General features: G+C 44.0%; 1 protein-coding gene across 2 annotated transcripts in view; it reads right to left on the bottom strand.

The window, feature by feature from the left end:
• Positions 1-24,863, bottom strand: part of LOC122529249 (putative uncharacterized protein DDB_G0291608) — an 89,660-nt gene extending 64,797 nt beyond the window's left edge. For both annotated transcript variants that reach the window (XM_043655162.1, XM_043655163.1), the window contains exon 1: positions 22,598-24,863. In XM_043655162.1, the coding sequence (XP_043511097.1) occupies positions 22,598-24,017 (1,420 nt within the window). In that variant the 5' untranslated portion in view covers positions 24,018-24,863. The remainder of the gene's footprint in view (positions 1-22,597) is intronic.
• Positions 24,864-25,570: the final 707 nt, after the last annotated feature.

Below are 25,570 nucleotides of genomic sequence, written 5' to 3'. Positions count from 1 at the left end.
TACATAAATTTAAACAGCTGGGACTTCCTCTTTTTACAATTCACTTGATAATTATAACGAACGTATACATTTGGTGTTGTGCGTTGCGATGTATAATAGTACAATATCTGAACAGACGTCTAAAATGAAAGCTAACGATAACAACGAAGTAAGAAGAACAAAAGAAAGAAGAAATAACTCAATAATTCACATAATTCGGAATAATTCACGTAAATTAGACTTCTTACGAAAGTTTAAAAAAATGGTGGAGGATATTACTTTTCCAGAGACTGAAACTACGTATCATTAACTCTTGTATGTTATACTTGTTCTAGCGAACCTACAATGCACGTTGTTGATTGCTTTAAATTTATATCAACAGAATTTCGTGTTAAGCACCACTTGAATGATTATTTCCAATGCTATGTCATTTTATTTAAAGTGACGATGCTTCGTAAATAAATTGCTGGTAAGTGAAACGTTTGTCGAGGGCAAGTTATCAAATGAAGTAAAATTTTGCACAGCATCAGAAAAACCACGTTACAAAGTAAACTCTACAGATTTCTCTTTGAACCAAAATATGTTAATAAAGTAAAAAATATATATGTATATTGATAAAGTAAATAATAAAGTAAAGAAATTTTGTCAAATCTCCCAGTGAGTTCGTTGTCTTGGAATTCTTCGGCTTGTCAATTGCAGCCAGGAATTGACAGAATTAATCGGGTGGGAAAAATTCGGCGATACATCGAGTTCGATCGTCGATCGATTAGTAGCATTCAGGGACGTATTCAGAGTTGGAGGAGGCCACCCTGCAGCCGACTTTCGCCACACACCTTGCCGGCATCTCGCCGTAGGCAAGAAGGCGGTCGGCGTCTCGGCTCATTAAAGCTAATAATGTGGATTTACTAATCTCTCTACTCCGCCAGACGGATATGACCACCCCTCCCTTGCTCTTCCACCATTCCACTTTGTCTTCCTTCCATCCTACCTCGATAATTCGTGAAACTGACGCGTCCTTTGAACTCGCACCGTCTCCAGCGCGCTGAAATATTTCTGTTACATTCCACAGTTACAAATAACAAGCAGACTTGCGCGTCTCGTGACACAACTCTGAAATGTGCCCAGAAATCTGTTATGTGCTTCAATTGCGCGGGCATCGTGAGTTATTAATCAACTATCGACGACTAAAGCACAAAATCTCCATCATAGACACTAAGGGGAAGAGACACAGAGAAACTTAATTTTATAAATGGAGTGTATAAGCTTCTGTACGAAAAATTATTTGTACCTTTGACAATTCATATATTTTACGAAGAATTATCTGAATATTTAAAGATTCATATGTTTTACGAAAAAATATTTAAATCTTTAAAAGTAGACTGTTTTCGTGTTCGTAAAATGTCCAACAAAAATTATAAATTGGTTAGTTTTACCACTTTGGTCAAACAGCGAGAACCATTATGGTGGATACGATTTGTAGCAGGGTCTTTCCTTGAAATAAAAATCCGTATCTCAGAGTCTAATTTATTCCTTATTACGAAGCCTATTTGCATCAGTTGTTATGTCAGTTTATATCTATTATCTATTATATCTATATTAAAGCATAAAGCTTCCATCATAGACTTTGAAGTCAAAAAAATAGAGAAACTTTGTAATACAATGGACTAAACAAGCTTTTATTTGCATATTTTACAGAAAATTATCTAAATCTTTAAAAATACGTTGTTTCACGTCTACAAAGTATCCAACAAAAATAATCTATTGGTCATTTTGATCACTTTGATAGTTCCAATGTTAAATTAGCCAGCTGCTTTTCGAACGTCAGTTAAAAGAATCAATTAACAAAAGTTGCGGAATCGAACGAAGGCAAGAAATGTGAACAGAAACATGCGAGAAGGAGAGAATCAATCCCAAGTATGTAATTAGTGCAGTCTTATCTTTGCCTAAACGATACAACGTTCCCGTGGGTTCAACGTTGAACCGGAATGGGGAACAACAGGGGTCGATTCCAGTGAAACGCAAGGATTCTTTGCTACGGGAAATCGATGCAGCGATAAACAGGGCGAAGAAATGAGTCTCGTGCTTAGGTTCGAGGCATAATATCCTGTTGTCTAGCAAAAGACACGAACCGTACACAACGGCGTATCCATTCATTTCGCCGACCATTCATCATCGCGAGTTTGTCGTAAAACGTGAGAAAATTGTTGTACCCCGGTCGAGACAAATTAGCTCAGTTTCGCTCCACTTATTCTCGCGAGAAGGGAAAGAGGAGGGGGGGGGGGGAGAGAGAGGATTGTAATAGACGTGGCGTATGAGTGGCGATAATGCTAGGGTTTCCAGTCGGGGATAATTAACTGCCTTCGAGCGCCGGTTAAGAAAGCTGTAAGGAACACATTACGCAGCAATGTAATTTTCGTCCGTTAAGAAAAACTTAATTGTTAATAATCGTGCGAGATCTGCGTTATCCGGCCACCGAGGATCTGCCCGAGTCCGATGAATATCCGCGCTGGATATCGATCGTTGGGGAATTTCCCGCAATTTCGATGTTTCGCGTTCGCGATGAAATTAATCAAGATTCACGATGGTACGATTTATTCGACGTGAAGTCCACTGAAGTGACAGAAGTGACATCGGCGGCCACTCAGGTTGCACGTTGCACTTAATGGCAGTCGTTAACGTTATCGAGTACACGTTAATTTTCGGCCATTTTCGGTAATCACGCGAACGTATCTCAGGATTACGTAAAGACAACCAAGGGTGTATTTATGCCCGCGGTGTGTACCACGGTGGATATATTCCACTAGTTCGTCGAAAGGTCGATCATCGACCTGCGCTATATTCCACGGTGGCTAACCCGGTTATACCCGCTGATCAATTTTTTATTTACCCCAACGTCGCCGCATTTCATCACTTTAGGGTTGAACGTTCTGCCAACTCACTTTTTCCACTACTCCTCTCCCCCCCCCCCCTCCCCCCTCCCCACGTAGACGATAGCTCGTCTTCGTTATACTACTTTATAGGCCACTGAAACTTGTATCCAACTTATTTCCCTGGCACAATGGAACTTGTTGCTCGGCCATTATCGACGCAATGGGATTTCTCTTCTTATGGGATGTCTCTCGGGCTTTATTTTCACAGTTTGCTGAAATTGTTCAATACAAACAACAGGGCTAGCAATGAGTAGATGGATATTTATCGAAGTTTATGTTTTCACCTTCGATGGATATTTATGAAAGTTTATGTTTCCACTTTGCTTTGAGAATTTATGTACGTTTATGCGTAACGTGTTAACGTACGCTTTGAAATCCCATCCGAAGCATTGTTCCAACCACTACGGGGGGTGACTTTATATAATTTTTACTCGAGCGTGACCGTAAAATTCCTTCGCAACATTCGAAACGTCGCTCGCCGATAGAATTTCAAGTCCTGTGATCATCTGACCTGTCAACCAGTACCCCAGTCAGTTTTTCGGGCCGCCTTGTAGGGGACGTTTCCCCCCTCGATCGTATAAATTCATTAAAACAACCCTTCGCCGGTGTCGCGCTGCACGATGTCAATCGAATTCCAAACATACTCGACCTCGGTGAAGAGGGTGTTGCCTTTTTTCCTCGCTAGTCGAATCGCTCGAGTTTACGCGAGGGGTTGCGTGCCCCGTGCCGCGATATTTGCATTCGGCTGTCTCATCTTTCAATCGTCTTAGCCCCCTTGTCGACGCCAGGGAAAATAACGCCTTGCGAATTCTTTCAGAAACTGTACAGGAGACAATGCGTAATTGTCGCTTCTATAATAATCCACGAGTTAATTATTAATTTTGACAGTGGGAATTACTTTGATGGAAATAAAATTCAAATACATCTGAATTTACAATTGTGCGCAACTGTGTATACGTTCGGATACATTATACCGAAGGTGATTAAAGACTTAATTGAAGACATCAAAGGTGACACGTACCAAAGTATAGTCCTCGATACTTTACATTCTAGTATATGCATTCCTCTCGAGATCGAAAGTAGCAAGACTCAAGCGAAATACAATCTTAAATATAAAGTATATAGGTGAGAATACAATCTTAAATATAAAGGGTAGGTGAGAATTTTAAGTGAGAATACAATCTTAAATATATAAAGGGTGTCCACGAGTAGTGTCGTTTTTTGATACTGTACAAAATTTGATTTTTTCTTAAATTATTGCCACAGTTTATTAAATTACTTACAGATACTCTTACTAGTTAGACTTTCTATTATTTCAGAATCAGTTTTCAATCTTAGATTTTAAATAAATGAGAAAGCTACCAATGAAATTTTCCAAACAATCGTCCAAGTGTTCGCGCCGAAGCGGCCGAAATAATGGTGGAGAGAACTCGTTCGCGTAGCTAGGCGAGACTGGCCCGAAAGGGAGAAAAGGGTTCGCGGTAATTACGTAAGAGAATCAATTAAGCACGTGAATACCTGAAGAGCTAATATCCATCCACCTACCTACCGAGGGTTATTAATGAACTCGTCAGATATCCGTTAAACGTTCCCAGCTCGAACTCTCTCGCGGGCCACTCTCTCTTTCTCTCTTTTTCTCTCTCTCCCTCTCCAGCTTGGTACTACTCCGCATCGAGTGATTAGTCGCCCCGAGCGCTGCTGTTATTTCGAGGGTTACGGGGACGAATTGGTAATTAATATCGAGGACCTGCGCTCGGCTCGGCCGAGGGTTGGATCCGAGGGCTTTGGCGAATAAACCATCGGGGTGGGATCCATCCGGACGCGCCCCCTCCGGAGATGTTAATAGGCGCGCACCACCAATAGGCTGCTCCTTTTCCTTTTATTTTCCTGCTAAACGCTCCGCTTTATTGGATTTTCCTTTCGATCGACGCTTTATCCGCGGCCCCGAACCGAGAAGATACCGAGAATGGAAAACGGAAACTTTACCCGGTATTTTCTCGTCGGTATTTCAGTTTGCGACTACGGAACTTCTCTCTTTGCGTCGAAGTGTTGTTGCACGAAAAATGTGTGATCGAGTTTGACAGATTACTAATATCCATTATCCTGCTAGAAGCTCGACATCAGCCACCGTGAGTAATTGAATGATTATCTCGGCGTTATGTTGGTTTGTGTGTATTTGGAGCAGCGCTAACGCGGGGTTAACCACTTGGCACTGGCAACTGATTTGCGGACCGTAACGAGTGACTAAACCGTATACAATAACCCGTCGCTTTCTTTTTGAACTCGTCTTTCTTTATGACATCACTGGGTAGAAATGATTGAGAAGTAATAAATTTATTATTTGTTTTGCCTATTTTTGTTTTACTTTGATATACTTAAAACTGAGGAAATGTTACAATTTTGGATATACAAAAACGTGCATGGCACGTCATTTTCCAGCGCAAGAAGTTAAAGGCAATTATCTCGCTTGGATAATTTGTCAGTGCATTAATCGAGACACGATTCCGTCTAAAGAACTTTCGAAGAATCTCACTAATGATTGTTATCAATCTGGAATAACGAAACGATGCGATTGGCCATTAGGGGAATATCATGGCAAGTATAGACTCATCGCGATACATGTTTATTAGCCAATTTAACGCTTGTGCGTACATACATACGTATTCCTCTCGTCTCGACGTTTCTTGCGTTCTAAATCAGCTTTCGCATTCAACTTTATTTTTTTATGCAATTCATACACAATAAAGTCGCCTGACTTATGATCTAGAGTCGCGAAGAGGCAGCTCGCCTCGGCGAATAAAATTTGCGCGGCCGTTTACGCGGTTACAATCTGGCTAAACAGAAGTAAAAGTAAAAAGAAGCATCTGGCTAGTCGGCTGGAAGCGAGCAAACGAGCCAGTCGTCGCCGAGCGATACGTTTGCCTAGATGTTACGCATTTTTCGCGAATTTCTGTTATCTCGGCGTGTAGTCCTGAAACTCTAACGAGCTTCACGGACGTTGAGCGCCGCACCGAGACGGACATGATAATTAATTTGACGATCGTGTAAGCCACGCATCGCAGATAATTCGTATTAGATAATCGCGAAATAATCGCACGCGCTCTTTCTCTCTCTCGTTCGTTTGTGCGCGTCGGCGTAATTAACTTTCCACGGTCTCGTGTGGCCAACGGTGATTAATCGAGACGTGTCTATGAATTTATGGATTTCATTTAATATCTCAATGCGCAGCGCAAGGTTTAACGTAATTGAAACACGGGGCTTTTGTCGATCGTGAGAGGCAACGCCTGCGAATGACTCGGGAGAACGCAATCCTACTTAAGAGTTTGATAAAGTAATTAACTATAAAGTACCTTCAATCAGATAATACGTTCTACCGATTAGCGTATAGCGTATATAACGCTTGCGCGCGCGCCATTACGACCGCGAGCTACGACCGCGAGCCGAGAATTACAGTGGCCAAGATAATATTAATTGCCACGCGCTTTTTTTCTTTTTTTTAACGGCTCTCGGTTAAATAACGCGCGCGTACAGTTTCAACGTGCGGCCGGACACGCGAAAGAAACCTCGCGCGCCAAGAATTTCGAGTCGATTCGTCGGGACGACACGGACAGGTGTACGCTAAACCACATTAAAACACATCGACGCTCGTTTTTCTCGTCATCTCGCCAACCCTTTTCCTGGCTATTCGTGAATTCGCCAACCATTCGGAAATAATGGGCAGCCAATGTGCGCTCGTTTCCAAAGAATTCTTTCTTCTTCGTGCACTTGCGTGATCAATATCCGGTACGTAAAGGCCCTTCTCCATTTGAGAGTTTCTCTCGAGAGAAGATTCTCCGTTTCTTTCTCTCTCCATTTTTCTCTCTCAAACAGTTGAGCGATGCTCTCGGACAGTAACTCTCAAACGAAGAAGGGCCTTAAGTATCGTAGAAACGGCGTCGCGCGGTTCGACACACTTGGATGTTTTTGCAATCGGCGACAATGAAAATTAAAAGAGAATCCGTGGGAGGAAATTTTCAAAAATACCGTGGCACGAACCGACCTTGCGGTCGAACGGTCGATCTCTTTCTATTTCGTCTGCCAGCCTGCCAGTTATCTCTGTTACCTCCTGGTTCTAACGACCAGTCAGTCATTCCAAGATAAATTATAGTCGTACGGAAGGAGCATCGGCCGGTTTTTCGGCACCGTTATATCGCGGGTGGCCCCGTCGTGTCTTCTAACGTGCGCACGCCATAAAGCACGCGTATCCACACGCGCTCACGACTCCATCCTGCGCTTCCTGTTAAGTAATTCGTCTCCCTCCGGGACGCACATCGCGCGTGGTTGCTTGCGCGATCTCTCCGATTATAATTTACCTTTGACGCGCGTGTGTTAAAGTTCACGTGAGATTGTTACAGCTGTCCCTCTCGCCTCGAACAAGTCGCTGTTACGTTGCCTCGTAACACGCGAAACGAGTTTGACGCATGCTCGAAACGCTCGAAACGATTCTTCGAACTCCGAATTTACGACTTTCTTTTCGGACGGCACATTCGAATCTGCATTACTGTGTCAGATAGTTTAGTTTTACATGGATCGAGGAATCGATCGCGTAGTAGTAATACGTTCAGATTGGTTTTTTTTTTTTTAAAGTTTTTACAGATGAATCTCTTAATCTTACCTACGACCCTCAGCGATTTCAGCCAAAGAATGGCTTTTACATGGCTTTACAGTTTACTTTCAGATCGAAGAATCGATCACGTGATATTTGCACTTTTAGATTGGTTAGATTTTTCTCTCTTCAATTTTTACAGATGAGTACTTTAACTCTGCTATGATCCTCGTATTTTTTATACGATCACTCTCACTTCAATCACAATTTAAAAAAAAAAGAAATGATTTTCTTCAATCGAAAAATTGGAAAGAACAGTTACGAAAGAAACAGTTTGATGAGAAACGACGCAGCAGTAGGGTCGAATTTGACGAAAAATTGAGTCTTTTCTACATAAATTCTACGTCATTACCGTTTCTTGTCCAAGAAACGTGAACAGCGAATTCAATAAGAAGCCAGGGAGAAGCAGAGAATCGGGTTACACGCTCGTCTTTTATTGTTATTAGATTTTATTGTTGCGCAGAGGGGTCGCGTGCACCGAGGATAGCATCGATTACTGTATCTTGTGCCTGGTTGTTTTTCTCCGTATAACAATTTCCTCAATCTCGTTAACAATACAGCACGCAACACGTGCAGAGGTTGCCGGGTGTACCATCAAGTAATGAAACCGCTGGATCCTCTCTCGGCTACCCTACATTTTCGACTCGAGTCCTCTCCTGCTCCCTTGACTCGCAGCGGAAGACGAGTCGCCGGACCGGTTGCCGCCTCTTCCGTTTTAATAAATATCCCGATCCTCCACGTAATGGTGTCGTTCATTATCGATGACTGATTTCTTTATTATAGACGTTTATAGCGTACTGATCAAGAAGCATCAAACGAAATTATATGAATAATATCTTAGAGAGAGAATGAGACAACGCATAGAAAGAGATACTGTTTGTTGTCTGACAGTTTTATTCATTTTTTTTTTTTTTTTTTTTCAATGTACATTTTATTATCACCTCGCGGTCGTTTTGAGAAAAAAATTGATAAAACTTTGTCTTCGCTAAGAGGCAGTCACAATAGTCAAGTACCAAGGGTGATCTTGTACCAATCCTACAAAAATCAAATTGAGATTTTTCTCGTTCGGGGGGTGAGTTTAGTTTCACTCGAAGCTTGCCAGTTTCAAACGTTTCATTTGGAGAAATCGACAAAGCGACGACAGTTTGGAGGATCGGTCGATTTTTCAACAAGCGCGCATAGCTAGACGCCGATACAGACATCAAGGAGGTTGGGGCGATCGGACGGAAAATCTGTTCGGTTAATAATTTACCGAATCTGTGAACGGGTGCCACGTGTCTCCTCGGTTTTAAGGGAATACCCTCGTGCCAGAAGAATCCGAGACACGAGGCGGCCCACCCACGTACAAGCTTGTAACTTCCCCTGGCCCTCCTTCCTCCCTCTTTTCAACCGGGGATCATATAATACACCTACACCCGTCACCGAGGGCAAACGCGTGTACGCTCGAGCCGAGACGAGAGAAGAGGCGTTCATCGTGTCGTTCGCATCGACGACAGGTCCACTTCCGGCCCGCATTCGTCGCTTAAACGCTTCCTCGTGCCGTGATTTATTCGTTTCGCTGACCGAACAATCGCCAACTCCTGCCCCCGTCCACGTGAACGTATTATTTCCACTGCAACCGGTGTTCGCAAATTTCCTACCTCCAGTTGAGCGTGTTACACTTAATACAACGATAAGTAACAAACGAAAATATGTAATATAAAATATAAATGTAAGTATATGCAAATATAATATATATAAAGTTGAGAATTTCGCATTGTTCGGCGCTCAAGTGGAAATTTACGTTAAAATTTATGAAATTTTTGATGGCTCTTTTCTGTCTGACATTCACAGAGAAGTGATGTTAATTCTGAATGTTATTTAAATTGCAATTTAAAAAAGAAAGTTTCTCACCTCGAAAGAAATGAAGAAAGAAAGAAAAAAAGGAAAAAAGAAAAAAATTACCAGAGAAGGTCATTAGTAAAATTATTGGAAACTTAAACGCACAGAACGCACAGGATCCACGATTCACGATGTAAGCGGAATAAATGGGAAGCGTTTGAAAGGTGGCAATTAGAGTTGAAAAGGTGTCTGGGTATCAATTTTTGTTCAAATGGTTAGCCAGTAGAACCCTAGTTGGATTCCCCTCCTTTTTCAACGAAATACGCGAGAGTTAATCAACTTGCCCAGGGGTTTCGGTCATTCGTACGTGTGTGTGACCCTGAAGAGATTGATGTACTCGACCACGCTTAATCGTATGCTCGTAAAGACGGATGACGATCAACTTCCTTCCGGGGGGCCACCTACGCTTCTCGATTCGTTCGTTCGCTCGACGTTTAAACGTCATTAACCGTGAACGGCCAGCTACAACTTTCTCGGAAAATAATTATCCCGAGCTCGATAGGCTTCGGCCGGTACCCTACGTTCCGCGAAAAGATTCTTCGCCGGTGTCGTTCGCTACTTGCGAATTATCATCACTGCCCCGAATTGAAAATCAACTCTGTCTGCGAATGATCCCGATAATAACCACGTGTCGTACAAATTGTGTTTGCAACGCGACGATGCAGAACTGGCAGAGATGAATCGACAAATGAGTAAGAAAAGTCGTTTCGTTTGTTATTTAATTGAACTGTTACCTACGTTCAAGTACTCACTTATTTTTCTGATTGCGGACCATAACGAGCGACCAAACCGTATACAATAATTCGTCGCTTTCTTTTTCAACTCGTCGGTATGATATCACTGCATAGAAATTATTGAGAAGTGATAAATTTATTATTCGTTTTGCCTGTTTCGTTTTACTTAAATATACTTAAAACTGAGAAAATATTGCAATTTTGGGACAGAAAACGGAGAAAATTTTGGGACGTGCGTCGCAGTCGTCGGCATATCACTGGATAGAGATTATTGAGAAGTAATAAATTTATTATTTGTTTTGCCTATTTTTCTTTTACTTAGATATACTTAGAACTGAAGAAACATTACAATTTTGGAACAAACGTCATTCCAGCGCAAGAGGTTAACGATCGACCACGATAGGTATGCGTAAAGTGTCGGTAGATTTAGATTAGGTTCGTCGAGAGTACGAGTTTTACAAGAATGGTATTCGTTTGCTTCAACAATTTGTATTCAGACCAGAACGAAAACTCGCTAATTACGTCGAGTACAATACGTTTGAAAACGATCTTCGACGTAGCACGAAATCTCTTTGATCCGGACAAAGGACGCTTGGTTCCAACGAGACGTTCCAAGTCGTCCGCCTCGTGACGAATGATACAGCGCCGATAGAACCGTAATAACCGATAAATCGATCGAACGATCGGCCAGAAGAAACGATTAGTAAGAAAGGAAACGGTAGCTCGTTACGGGGTACTTGATTGGCTTAATAGCAGAAAATCCAGCCCGGATAATCGTCCCCGCCGTATCGTTTCAACGTGAGGTAATCCCTCTGTGTGTCGGGGGACACATTCCCCGTGTTTCAGCAATGCCGTTTCTTCGTCGCTGAATCGTCGGCGCTCGCCGAGTCTCCCGACTTCCTTTCACTAATAGGTCCTCCACGGACAAACGATCAACAACGAATTCAATTTCTAAGCGGCCGATCGGGGCAGGTGCGCCTACAGGTCGACGTTGTGCCTACAAACTGTCCGTCCGTTACGGCTGATTCTCATTAGCCAGACGCCGGAGCTTATTAACAGGGCAGGAGGGAGGAAGCCAGCGCGCGTAAACGAACGAACGAACGAACGAACGAACGAACGAACCACACGAAGAAGAAACACACTCGCGGACAATTAATTTCAAAGTTAAACGCTTCGGAACCTCGGAAACACACCGTTATTAATTACGCGACGTTACGCTCGTACCTTTCGCGCTGTTACGTTCGAACTATCGCGAAAGGAGAGAGCGGAGACCTGATTTGTCAAAGTGGTGGTGAGTAGTCTCCTCCGTTTCGTCTTAAAGGCTTCGCGTCTTACGTGCTTCTCTCTCGTTCCTCATCCCGTGTCCGCGTCGTTTGTCAAGCATTAAGCGTACATAGAATCGAATACCTCGCGATATTAGTCGAGTGCGCGAGGGGCATTCCTCGATTCATTAATCCTTCCTACGGTCTCTCACCTCCTCTCCTCCCACTTTCATTTCGCGCGTCCTCCTGGGCGTAACTGTTATCCTTGTAACTATTTTACTAGTTACGTAGGAATTAATTTTTTTTCGCCCGGATGAGTCGAACAGTTGCAAGAGGCGGAGAAAGTTTCCTCGAACGTATATTTAGAAATTCTTCGTACAGAATCCCTTCGTAGATGCAATCTTTATGTATGGTGAGAAACGTGAGTGACGATTCAGTCGTTGATAAAATGTGTATTTCCAAGAATATTCGTTGCCGTCGTCACGGTGGAAGGAGATTACTCCAAAAAAAAAAAAAAAAAAAAAAAAAAAATATCGGGGAACTAGCACTGAACAGCAATCATCTGACGTCAAGAAATGTATTATTTTATCTACGTTGTCATGAAGAAAACTACAATTGTTTCACTGTACAGCGAGCTTATTTGCACGATTTGCGATTCGTTGTAAAAGAAATTAAAGTATTAGATTTATATTGAATATTAAATATTAATTACTAGATTTGACAAGGTACAAAAAAGGAGAGTCTTATCATGGCTCAACTAAACCGTCTTTATTGAACTATCTTATTCTTAGGCTTACTCTTGTATTCTTAGAGTGTTATCTCGGAGGTTTTCCCAGAAAAGGCAGATAATTTTGGTCATGATACTACCATATAAGATTCAATTATGATCTATATGAATCTATTAGGTTGAGTCGTAAATAATTTCCGTTTCTGAGAGCGAGCAGTTGTCATTTTAATAATTCGTGAAATTCGACAGGTCTGAATTTAAACAAGTGTCCCTCGTTATCAGTTTTATCACAGCAGTGGCAACGTGCACATCGGAATTAAATAATAAATTTCTCAATCTTGAAACGGAGAGGTCGAAAATGCGTATCTTGTCGGAGTTTAAGCAAGGGAGAATGACATTTAAAAAAATATACAGTGTTTATGGTAAAAGAGCCATAACTGACAAACCGCGATTGGTTTGCCAAATCTCATTCTGGAGATGCATGATCCAGAGCGTACGTCAGACTTTGACGACAAAGCTTTAAAATATAATGACTTGTGGAATGCAATTGTATTCAAGTGTGAAGGGTAAGTGTATTCTTCTTCATCTGAACGCGCACCTTTTTCTCTTTTTCTTTAAATTAATTTCAAGTGAAATTATATCCCTTTTCGCTATCTGTTACATCTAGAAATTTGTTTCTCTTCGACTCTTCGTTGCGCTTCATCGGGCATTGAATTTCACTTTGTATCATATTAATTTCAGAGTGTAAAAGACACTCGAGCCAGTGGACGTTGTCGTTCACTAAAAAAGAGAAGCCTTCCTCGTTAATCACCCGAGTAATTTACAACGTCCAGTCCCGTTTTTCATCTTGTTTTCCATTTGCACGCTTCCACAAAGGAAATCTAACCAGCGTCGATACCTTTGTCCATCACTGTAATCGCGCGTAATGATAGAGTAGCGTTGTAATTCGCGTAGAAAATCGTTGCCTCTTAATTACCAGTCTGTACACGTTTGTCGCATGATTACGCTCCCGTACGTACGCTCGGCGACAGCGTAATTTCTCAACGGTTGATGCACGGCGCCAAACGACGCTGTTTGTTATTGGGACCAACTCGTTTCGAGCGTTTCGCGTCTTCGTGTCGAATCGCGCTGATTCGATCATGGCACGTACGCTCGACCGTGGATCCGATTCTCCACGCTCGAGCCGAACCTACTAGGGACAGAGAAACCAAGAGAGAAAGAGAGAGAGAGAGAGAGAGAGAGAGAGAGATCGTGATGATATGGTAGCGAAGGCTCGCGATCAGACAAGAATGATAATTACAGGAGTCGTTAATACGTCGTTAGAAGTGATTTTGTTTTAACGTGCGCTCGCCGATGGAAGGGAAAACGCGCGATCGGTGAGGCAATTTCCCCTCGTTTTCACTGCCACGTCCGCGCCGATTGGAATTCGTTGACGTTGGATAATTAACGTCGTCGTATGCGCGTTGCGCGTGCGTGTCACGGTAATGGCAGTTCTATTAAAAGAACATTTTTTTAACATTTACCAGGGCCGAGAGAAAAGTAACAGCTTGCGAGTTAATCGATTCACATGACTTCGAGGCTGACTTCTTTCCCCCGTGCGGGGAAATTGGAACATCGGAGAGAATAGTTGGTTCGCTGTTAAATGTTCGAGTGCGACGCTGTTGATAATAACGTGTCTTCATTGCGTCGGATTGAACGAACTGCCGCGATATGCAAATGAACGGAGCCAGCCGTAGACGTAATTCGGTTGTAATTACAGGCCTAAAGTACAGGGGGCAGAGGAGCGTTTGCACGCTCTCCGAGGCTGATGCCTGATGCCTGATGCAGCATGGGTGTAGCGCGAAAGCTATTAAATCGCCAAGTACGCCGACTGCAATCGAAAAAAAGAGCGTAATAACCGACTGATAGAGAGGCAGCGTGATAACGTGGTCAAGAATGAGAGCAAGAGAAAGAGAGGAAACGAGTCAGAAACGAATTTGGTTTTTACGTGACTAAAATGTTATATTCGAAGAGGAGGGGGAATATCAATTGCCCCGGTGGAGCGAAATGCCAAAAAAGAAAAAAAAAAAAAAAAGAAGAAAACAAGACCAAGGATGGATCGATCGAATCGATTATTTCCCTTCGCGAAATCGATCCACCGGAAATCTCTAATAACGTAATTTTACGAGCGCGAGCCACGCGAGCGGAGGAAAGAAACGACGTTGGCCATTAGCCGGCCGGCCCGTTATTCCTCGAGTTCGCGTCGCCGCGTGCTCTCGAATAGAGCCGATAAATCATTCTGGTATTTATCGCATCGGACGGGAGAAAGAAAGAGAGAAGGTAGAAGAGAGATTTCTCATCGCGTGTCAGCCACGAGCGAGAGTATCAGCCAGGATTTCTTAACAAATCCGCGCCGCCGCCGTAACACAATACCGCCATTTGCTGGCGCGACCCGAAAACGATCGTTGCTGCCGATCTTCGCGGTATCTGGAAATACGCTTTACGATATCTGGAACGAACGGAAGCCATTCATAGGCTTTCTGCAGCCGCCTCTAGGCCACCGCAGGGACCACGTCAGCCCTGTGTTTTACACACACGGACGATGCCGTGCCTTCCAGCTCCTCGGGTTTGTTATCGTGCTCGGCCGCGGGAGAACGGGAGGCACCTTCGATTTAACCTTAATAAGATCGATGAATCCCGCGAGGCTGCCCGGTACGGAGCAACCTCTCCGCGTGCACGTGTGTGCACGTGTGTACATTTACGCAACACGCATACAGGTATTGTAACGCTGGACGTATAATTCAAGAGTACACTAAATTGGGCAAACGTTCGGTTGTATAAGTTTGTGTTTCATCTGTAATTGGATTCTGACGGATTTTGAGAGGAATATTTCTGTTTCACACAGAGAGAAGGAGATACGTAACGTTTCTTCCAATTTATTTATTTATTTATTTATTCATTTCTCACGGGTAGAGAAAAATACCCGTTAGTACAGAAAGTGATACAATTATAAAAAAATTTTTTAAATGTAACGAGTTGTGAGACTGAGTGGAAAGTTACAAGGAGATACTAATTTAAACGATCCAATTCTAATTTTCATTCTCCTACGTGGTGCGCCAAAAATCACTTTCTACAAAAAAAAAAAAAAAAAAAAGAAGCATAAACGGCGGCCAATGGGCCGTTTTGAAAGAAATAATTTTTGTGAAATAATAGTCGTGTTTGAACTTAAATTTAATTTAAAGTTAATAAAACTAATTTTCTCCTTGTATTTTGATGTTTCGTTAGAAGAAAAGAAAATAGTACGTAGCTCAGAACATTTCAGCAAATAAAATATTCTTTCACGTCGCGTGGAAACGAAAAGTTCGATCGATCGTCTCGTCGATCGCCGATGCGAATTTGTTGTTCCCCAACTCTCGCGTTGCGGCTGTCTCGTTGCGTGCACAGTTAGAAAGAACAAAGCTGAACGTTGCAAATTAATGTCACTTTACCTCGCAGCGAATATTTCGTTACAGCTTGATTTATCGCCATTCAGCTAGCGTTTTTCCTTTTTTTTTTTTTTTTTTTTTTTTCTTTATCGGTCGATCAGCCACAGTCTCGATCGTTCCTTTAATTATGCAACGCGCTGCACGGATCCTATTCGCGGCCCGAAGCTAATAATAACGATCGAAGATCACGCGCGATCTCGTATCCTTCCTTCGCTTGCTTCGAGACTCTGCTGTTCTTTTCCCCTTCTTCCTCTTCCTGTTCAACCGGCCGAGCATTAATAAAACGCGTGGTCAGGATCACGCCCAAAGCTGTACACGGCTAGTACATTGCTCAAAACAATCAGAGAATCAGATTTCCAAGTCAGATATATCAGATCCGAGCGTTAGATACGCCGGAGTGTTAAACTCCGCGGTGTTTCGTTCGGGCTCGTTTCACCCGAAACGAGCTCAATTTGAATACAAAAATGATGTATGGATGTGTACGCGGAGTTATATACGTTCCGTTGGTAAACACTTTCGGCTCGGATCGAGTCGAACTCGCAGCTAGAATCGAGACTGAAATAGCTTCTTTGCTAATTAAAGTGGAAAACGCAGTTTCTTCGTGACGCTCGCAGAGGGAAAGTCGTATCAATTTCTAGAGAATTGATTAACGAATAATATCGTATCTAGCGAAAATTTTTTCAGAAACTTTTTCGATCATATATTTATTATTATTATTATTATTATATTTGATATTATTATTATTATTACTTTTTATTATTACTGTATTTATTATATATATCAATATTTAATATTTAATATTTATTATATATTTGATATATTTATTATATATATCAATTTTTAATATTTAATATTTATTATATATTTGATATATTTATTATATATATCAATATTTAATATTTAATTTAATTTTAATATTTAATATTTATTATATATTTGATATATCATATATTTATTATTATTATTATTTTTTTTTATATTTGATATATTTATTATATATATCAATATTTAATACTTAATATTTATAAATATATTTGATATATCATATATTTATTATTATTATTATTATTATTATTATATTTGATGTTATTATTATATTTATTATATATGTCAATATTTGATATTTAATATTTAATTTAATTTTAATATTTAATATTTATTATATATTTGATATATCATACATTTATTATTATTATTATTATATCTGATATCAAGTTTTCTTCGTTCCAGATATTCAACGAATCTGACGACAACTGATCAACTGATCCTCGTTACATCGGTGAGTCGAATGTTTCAAATTTTTCTCATTTGAAAAAAAAAAAAGAAGGGTGCAAAACTCAACTCTGTGATCGATCAAGATAATTCAGCTCTGCGCGTTATACAAAACGTTCTTTCCTCGGATCGTTTCTCGCACCGTGGAATAACACTGCTGAATTAAAAACTCGCGCGCGTCAATGACAGTTACTGTTAATCAAAGCGAGTTCGCGGTCCTTTCTCCTCGTTAAGAAAGAGCAAACGATTTCTCATTTGTCGCGTTCGCCGCGAGTATCGATCATTTATCGCCTACCACGGCCGAGCGAATTCAACTCTCAGGTTTTTCCTTCGTTCGTCAGCGAACTTTCAGCGGCAACGATCTCGATCTTTGCCTTTTCCACCACTGGCCAGTCCTGGCTCGTTGTTGTCTCGTTAATGGAAATATCTTCCGCGTGCGTATACATACGTACAGGTAGCTCAGCCCAGAGAGCTAATTAACCATAACTTTCCGCAAAACGAATGTAACGCGCGATATTTTCCTTTTATTGGCTAATCCAGCATCCAGTGTAACGAATATATATTCCTCTACAAGAGGGAAGTCTCTTGTGTCATTTCCAGTTAAATATCTTTTCGGTTAAGTAGCTGATCGATAAAGTGTAACAGATTGTTTCGTAAGTTTTCGCGCGGGATCGATCGAGCTTGATCGCTTTTCGAAGCCTTTTCTGTTCAGAAGTTGCATGCATTTAGATTTCACGTATCGAGAATTTCGATTGACTGTTTCACAAATTTTTACGAGTTCGATAATTTTCCATTTACGAGTCATACACGATCTTAGAAATCGAGAATTCGTTTGACAAGTTGCACGATTTCAGTTTACGAGAATTTTTGTTAAAATTGTTTAACAGTCGCTTTCCTTCTCTATTCAACGTTTCGTTGTTCCGTCGCCGTCAGTTCTTGCGGTATTGTCGTTATGGCAACGTGTCAAATGGACGGTTAGAGAACCTTTATCTTCCATTTTGCTTTAACGTCGCATCGACAGCGGGGTCATTAGCGACGATGGCGCCATTAGATATGTGTGTAGTAGTTTATGTTTTTAAGATACTTTCATACTTTTTCTATGTCATTTTGAGAAGTCAGGTTTATGTTAGAGAACCGTCTGTAGTACTATCGACAAATAGAAAACTGAAGACAGTACGTTGCTTCAGAGAACAGATCACGGGACGGAATGTCCCGTCGTTCGGTTGATTGGCCGTTGAACCGTTGAATAATTAATGGGAATTAACAACGGCCATTTAATGGCTAATAGTCACGGTGATGTTCGTAACGAGCAGAGACGAGGGAAAGATTCGTATCGGCGCACGGAAAGTTGCATAATTCCCTCGCCGAGAATGGTCACGAGAAACACCGATCTAATCGGCGAGATGACCGTCCGACTAAAAATTCTAATTCCACTTGGACGACAGAGGACGCGCGCGCGCCGCCGCGTTGATTTGCGTTCCGTGAGGGCCGAAGTTGCTGTCGCGGCACACACACACACGCTCCCGTGAAACGATCGACCGAGGCAATTAATAACGAATTTATCCGCGGTGATAAGCTGGTCCGCGGCACGACGCCTCGCGAGCGTGTATCTCGTTGATTCGACCGACCGGCAATAAAGCACCATTAACACCGCTCCGGCGTTTTTCCCGAAGCGGAGAGCGCTGAATTATAAAGTCACCCCAGTCGTGGAGAACCTAGATCGGACGCCCGCGATATGTATTTCTTGCCCCCCCTGTGATCCTCCGCTCCTGTCCTACCATCTGCTCGATATAAGCCTAGCTCTTTCCCCCCGCCGGGTCTCTTCGTTCGATCGTTTATTCATAGAGTGGCGAGAGGACACAGAAGTTGAGCCGTAGCTGCGTATATTGCCAGTGTTTAGGCATTTATGAAGTATTGAAAGATGATGAAATAAAACGCGAACGTGGTGGCGACAGTGAGTAGAGGAAAGTAAGAGTAAAATCGGGTACCCTCATGTATTTAGCTTCGTAGCGAAAAATCGGATGGCCAAGGAAAAAGAAAAAAAAAAAAAAATAGAAAAATTCGCTAAATCTCTTAATTGGACAATAAGAAAACGACCAAACTTTTTGAAGGAAATTGCGTGGCTGCAATTGGGATAATAAAATACCCGGTTTGCCCCATAAGGTTGAGTAAAATTTAGGGTACCTATTAATACAGTGATACAATTTTTATTTTTGCTAGTTACTTTTAGCAATTTTAACAAATACGAAGTTATTCTATTTGGCCTGTCTTGTGAAATAGTTTAGGAACTTTTATTCTGTTTATAAAAAGTTTGAATCATTTTGTGCATACATATAATTCAACTTTTGTTGCATTTTATATTATATTATGTACATCGTAATTAATAGAACAAAAATCGCAAATAAAATATTCGTCGTCCTCTTCAACATTCGTTGCATTAATTGACTAAACATTGAACATTTATAGACTTCAGTATGAGATAGAATGATGGAAAACGTGTGAAAAGAATCTATTAGAATACAAATGGATCGACCGAATGTGAAAACACTAAGAAACAATTACTTCGCTCACGAAACATACAAACTGTTCAAGCCAAAATTGTGCGGAACACTACGATGTTGTTCTGAAACTTGTCACACATGTTGTCATAGCTCGATTACGTATCGCTCTTATTTGAGAAAAACCATGGTACCCGATGGACCCTAAAAAGAATTTCTGTTTCGATCTCAAATATCGTCAAAAATTTGCGCGAGAATCTACTTATAGTGGATCTATAAAACGAGTCTTTATTTTTACGTTTTCCTCGAGGAATTAATGAAAACACGCCAAGAATGACAAAGGCGAATTGAAATTTGGAGAATTCGAATCCAGCGTCGGACGACCGATCAACGTATTCATTTTCCAATCTCCCCGTAAATCGACATTGACGAGCTTCCCGTTTGTATAATATTATTGGGTGCACGCGTGGGTGCGGAAAGAACGGAGAGTGGCAGAGAGTCGGAACCTGCGATATCAAGCGGGGCAGAACCGGTGCAATAACGGTGATTAAGCTTTATCGCGGCCGTTTCAACGGACTATTTATCTGTCGGCCGCGAAATTACGCGCTGTAAAGACATAATAGGAACGTGATCCAATATTGTCGTTTGTCCACGGTGGGCGCCCGCGCGGCGTGGAACCGGCCCCGCAAAAAACTACCGGTTATTAATCGGGAATTTAGCACTTTTATGTGTTCCACCGGCGGGTACGACTTCATTTCGCCACCGGATCTCAACGAGAATCGCGACAACGAAATATTTTCGATTCGACTCGTTCCCGAATCGACTCTGTCTCTCTTTGGCCAATGTCTGTGGCGCCAAATGTATGGAACTCCATTTGTCAAATTTGTCAAAAGAGTCCGTAGAGTAAAAACGTTTTGTTAATTTGACGAGCTAGGAAGTTGAAATTCCACTTGATCGTCTTTGGCAAAAAGTGACTCGATTCGCCTCTCGCCGTTGCTTTATCTCTTCAATTTCGATCCAATCGTAGAGTCTCGAATTTACTTATAACAAAGACAATCACCAAATCGCTTTCAATCTTTCAACAAGCCTGAGGAAGTAAAATATTCCAACAAATTCTGCTCTCGAACGGATCTTTCCACTCGGAGAGGACACGGAAAGACTCTCGTTAGACCAACAACGAGAATCACTTTCGAATAGAGAGCTCGGACGAGAGCGCACGCGAAAGTGCGTGCGTCGATTGCAAAATGAAGGAAAGAGCAACAAAAGAGGAAGAAGAAGAAACAGAGGGGAAAAGAAGGTAGATCCGTGAGAAATTCGTGGCATTCCCATTAGCCGTTGGTCCCGAGGTTGCGCAGCAGCGGACTATTAAAATACAATAGGGTAGCAGAGCGCGACGTGTTCGCGCGCCGGTGTTCGTGTTATCCCTCGATTTTTTTCTAACACAATGCCTATCGAGACGGCGGGCAGCAATAATTTTCAGATCCGCGCGCCGGTAACAACGCGGAGGTGCAGTAAAGGGACAAGTTTCGCGAGCGGGAAGCGCCTGGAAAACAGAAAACCGATCTAATAGGGCTCGCGATTATTTACCAAGGTTTGCATAAGAATACGACAACTGAATGACCTATAGGAAATTGTTGTTACGCGCGCGTAGAAAAGCCGCGAGAAATAGCGTCGGGTTGCGTATCGCGGTTGATTTATGGGGCAGAGAGCAGCTTATTTCTGCCGGTGCTTAACAATTGTTTCCTGACAATGAGCGTATATCAGATATGAGTGACACGAAGAAACGTTTTCTACCATTCATCAAGCTGGCACTCGCGCTGGCGAGTAAAGTAATTACACGTTTTCCTGTGTCGTTTGAAAGGGCCATCCATCTGCGCGAAACCGGGGAAACAATTCCGCCGGGGGGGAGGTGGATGAGGGGTGAGGGAGGTGGGAAGACGTCGGAGCCCGCGGCTAAATAAATCTCTAATTAGCCCCCTTCGCTAAGAGGAAGCTCGATTTCGTACCGGGGAGAAGTGGCGCGTCGCGCCTCGCCACGGTTGAAAAGCCGCTTCGTTGAATATTCAGGAATAAGAGGATCGATCGAGCCGAGGATCCTCGGACTACGGGATGGTAATTTTTACGTGAAATCACACGTCTTGTTGTGCTAATTAAACGTACATCTTAATCGAGCACCGGTGTATATACAGTAAAATATAGACGAAGCTCGTAACGGCGTGTTACACCGTGAGAGTGTCTACTACCGTCTTTTCTCTCTCTTTCTTTTTTTCTTTTTCTTTTTCTTTTTGCCCCGCTGCATGTTTCGTGGTTCGATGAATTATTAATATCTCAATTAAAATCGGCGCTCTCTTCCACTCGAGGAGAGGAATATTACTCATTCCGGCGTCCTATCGTCACGAACACGACGTTTTTCTGTCGTGAGCATCGCTGGGATAATTAGCTAAACCGTCGATGCCGAGAGGAAAAGATGTAATCTAAATAAAATCGTCGAAATCGTGACAGAGCGGTTATATCCCGCTGCCGCTTCGTAACCGTTTCGTTTGCGTAACCGTCGATTTCTTTCGAACCTATCCGACAGCAAATATATAAATTTCTTTTTCTGTACCGTTCGAATCTCACGAATCGAGTCGATGAACTTTGAGTCGTCTCTAATGAGAAATTCCGTTATAACGGAGCGATCGCTCTGATCAACGTGCCTCTATCCATTAGTCGTTTAATCGTTTAATCGAGCGTTCCTCTCGCGGGGGAAATCGCTCGAACGTCAAACGCGCGCAGCCGAACGAGAATACGAGCCGGGAGATATAAATTCACCAGCTCCGGGGATCACGAAGCGCGAGAGCGCAGGAAATAAAATCGCTGGATTACACGCCGTTTCTTGACTGACCTTTTCCTAACTTAACCGTCTCCCGATAGAAATTTATCGGGAAACCGATCCGACCTATCGTCTCGATTCGCAGGGACCATTGCGCAACGCGAGACCATTTTCAACTCTCATAAGTTGAGAAAAATGTCACGACGAAGGAGAAGGAGGTAACTCGACGATATTTTTGCTAATAGCTCCCCGTCCTTCTGTTATCTGCCATCTGCATACCACAGACAGTAGAAAAACGACCGTCGTTGGAAAAGACAAGTCGGTCGTGGCCACGTTCATGGGTTCACCGGTTGAATTGAACGAGAATCGCAAGAACAGCAGAGTGGAACTCACCGGAGGAAGGTCGATCCGAGTATCTGGTGCAGTAGACCCAGGCAGGCCACGGTAACTGCTTGCCGGGATTGGTCCCAGGTGGTCCGGGCGTGTTCGAGGCTGGATTCCCGGTCGTCACACCGCCGCCGGACGTGGCGTTGGTCGTCGAGCTCGTTTCCGAGCTGCTCTTCTCCGTGGCGGTCTCGGTGGCCGACTCGAGGAAATCCTTGGTCAGGTCGATGGGCCTCGAGCTGACCTTCTTCGGCCGAGATTTCTTCAACGAAATCGGGTCGGTGATCCTTCTGCCAAAGTCCGCCTTTAGTATGTTGTCTATGCTGAACTTCAAGCCAGCCTGATGCTGCAGATTATTGTTGTTGTTGTTGTTGTTGTTATTGTTGTTGTTGTTGTTACTATGGTTGTTGTGATGATGATTGGTGTTATTGACACCGTTATTCTGAACGCCGTTGGCGCCGTGCATCGTTCTGCCGTTCTCGTCTCTGGCCCCGGGTGAGGCAGGGCTGCCAGGCTCCCTCTGAAGGATCTTGCTGACCGAGAGTCGATGCTGATGCACCGAGTTGGCCGGTACGTGTTGCACCTGGGACGTTTGATGAAGGTGAAGGTGGCTGTTCACGTGGTGCAAATGCTGGCCAGGATGAGGCATCAGCGAGGCCGTCTCACGTGGATCTCTGCAGGCGGTTGGATGGAGGACAGGGGTGGTCGCTTGCAAGCCGGTGACCGTCATAGCCGACGGTGGTGACAACGACAGTCTGGTCACTAGAGGAACGCTGATCGGAGTCCGATGAAGCCTCTCGACGGTCGGGTAGACGATCTCGTGGCTCAGGCTGTGCTGAACTCGAGCCGGATAATCGGGTATCTCGGTCTCCCTCGACGAATATCGTGGTAGCAAGTGCGCGGGATGATTCGACTGATACCTGGGCACTATGACGTCTTGAATGGCCTCGGGCCGACCCGGGGACGAGGCAGTGGCCGAAGAGGAAGCCGGTGACCTGACGGAGGAGGCCGTAGGCGACGGTGGTTGACTGTAGGCCGGTGGACTCGGCGCCGAGATGTGATTAACGGTTCGCTGATAGAACGCGTCGTTGCAGCTCGTCGAACTGGAAGGAGACGGCGTCGCCGATGTCCTCGTGTTCTCCTCGTCGCGAAAGTCGCCGCGACTGCTCGCCGACTCGTGGTCGTACCTGACCGAGTCGCAACCACGGATTCCAACGACGCTGGTGGGCGTCGGTTCGCTACCGACGCTCAACACCTCGCTGGTGTCGCTCTCGCAATCGCTGTCAGGATTGTTGCCGTCACTTCCTCGTGTCTGATCCCGTTTCTCGGAGTCCTCGGGCTCCGATCGGGTCGCCGCGCGATTCTGTCTGATCTCGTGGAGATCGTTCGACTCTAAACCGATGGACGATTCCGGTGGCGTGCTCGACATGATTCTTTCTCTCTCGTTTCTTCTTTCTCTTTTTCTCTTTTTTCAAATTTCTTCCCTTCCTCGGCAAGATCTCGTCTCCTCGGCGTTCTTTCGCCGAATCGATCGGCACGAAGAAAGCTAAATCCTGTCGCTTCTTCGAGTCTTCGACCTCGTCATGACGAGTGCTCAGGGACTCTTTTCGCTTTCGCTTTGTCTCTCAATCTACTCGACAAGGTCAGACGAGCGTTGTCGGTGATCGTTCGACGTACCTACCTAACGGATTCCATCCGCTGCGAGTTGCCTGGAGGGACCATCGTCTTGGCACTGGGCACCTGTCCGATCATTGGCTGTCTGTAGATCGTCGACAAGCAAACCCCGACGTCTCAATCGCATAGTGTCTCTGAATTCTATCTGTGTCTCGATACACACGCACACACACACACTTCCCGGCGGCGAGAACTTGGAAATTCTTTCGCGCGCTACTCCGATTCGAGCACAGAGTACTCTTCCCCCGGTTTCTTTGCCGACGGACACTGTTCAGGCCAGTTCATGACCAGGTTTGCCACGACCAGGTACGAGATTATCTCTCATCTTCCCCCGATAACCGGTCTCACCGAACCGAACACACACTAAGAACCAGTCCGCCCGAGTCGCCAGCTCATTACTTCGGATAGTCCAAACGACAACGAACCGTGTCGTCCTTGCCGATGTTCCTCGTCATCACTAACCTCTCGTCCCGCCTCGAAATCTTCTCGACAGGCCCATAATCCATCGCACTCTCACTTTTTTGCATTCACCGTTGTTACACGTTCGCTGGTCTTTTCCAAGCTTGATTGGACGCTGACCAGGACCACCGATCCAGATCCAGATCCAGATCCAGTTCCAGCCCCAGCCCCGTGACGACGAACGGAACCGTGCGAACGCGCACGAAACGACGCGCACGGCAACAGTCGACGAGCAGCAACAGAAAAATCAACAAACAGGCGAGAACCGGCGGCCAGCGATATTCGGAGCGGAGACCGGAAGAAGCGACGAAGAAGACGAAGGATGAGGGGATCCGTTCGGTGGAAACGTGTTCGGCGTGGAGTTGGTTACAACACACACGGTGGCTAGGTAGAGACGCGGGTTTCAACGGAACGGTTGTGCGACGCTGTGGATCGAGGCCGGGCTGGTTGTCCAGTTGGTTGCCGCGAAGCGTCTGCGGCGAGGAAGCGGCGGGAGGGTCGACGATGGGCGTTTCTGGGCGTCGATTCCACGACCGCTACGCCCCTGAGTTGACCTCTTCAGGGGTGAAGACCCTGTCTAGGGGCGCGACCACTCGACATCTGCCGGCCGCCGCGAGAACTCGCTATCGTGGTACGCCCAGCTTTCCACCACTCCGTGAAAGCAACTGCTGATAGGCAACTCAGAACCCGGGTTCCCCTCTTCAACTACTGTCTCTCCTTCTTCCTCACGTTCCAACACCTTTCTCGACCGTCTCGGTCGCTCTTTCCACCGCACATCGAACCTCCGCGCTGCACATCGTGTCCCCACTTACCGCACGTACTATGTAGCTCGCACAGTCGCGAACCTCT

This window comes from Frieseomelitta varia, unplaced genomic scaffold (genome assembly GCF_011392965.1).
Source record: "Frieseomelitta varia isolate USP_RPSP 00005682 unplaced genomic scaffold, Fvar_1.2 scaffold_281, whole genome shotgun sequence".
Lineage (NCBI taxonomy): Eukaryota > Metazoa > Arthropoda > Insecta > Hymenoptera > Apidae > Frieseomelitta > Frieseomelitta varia.
This window is presented reverse-complemented; position numbering and strand designations above follow the sequence as displayed.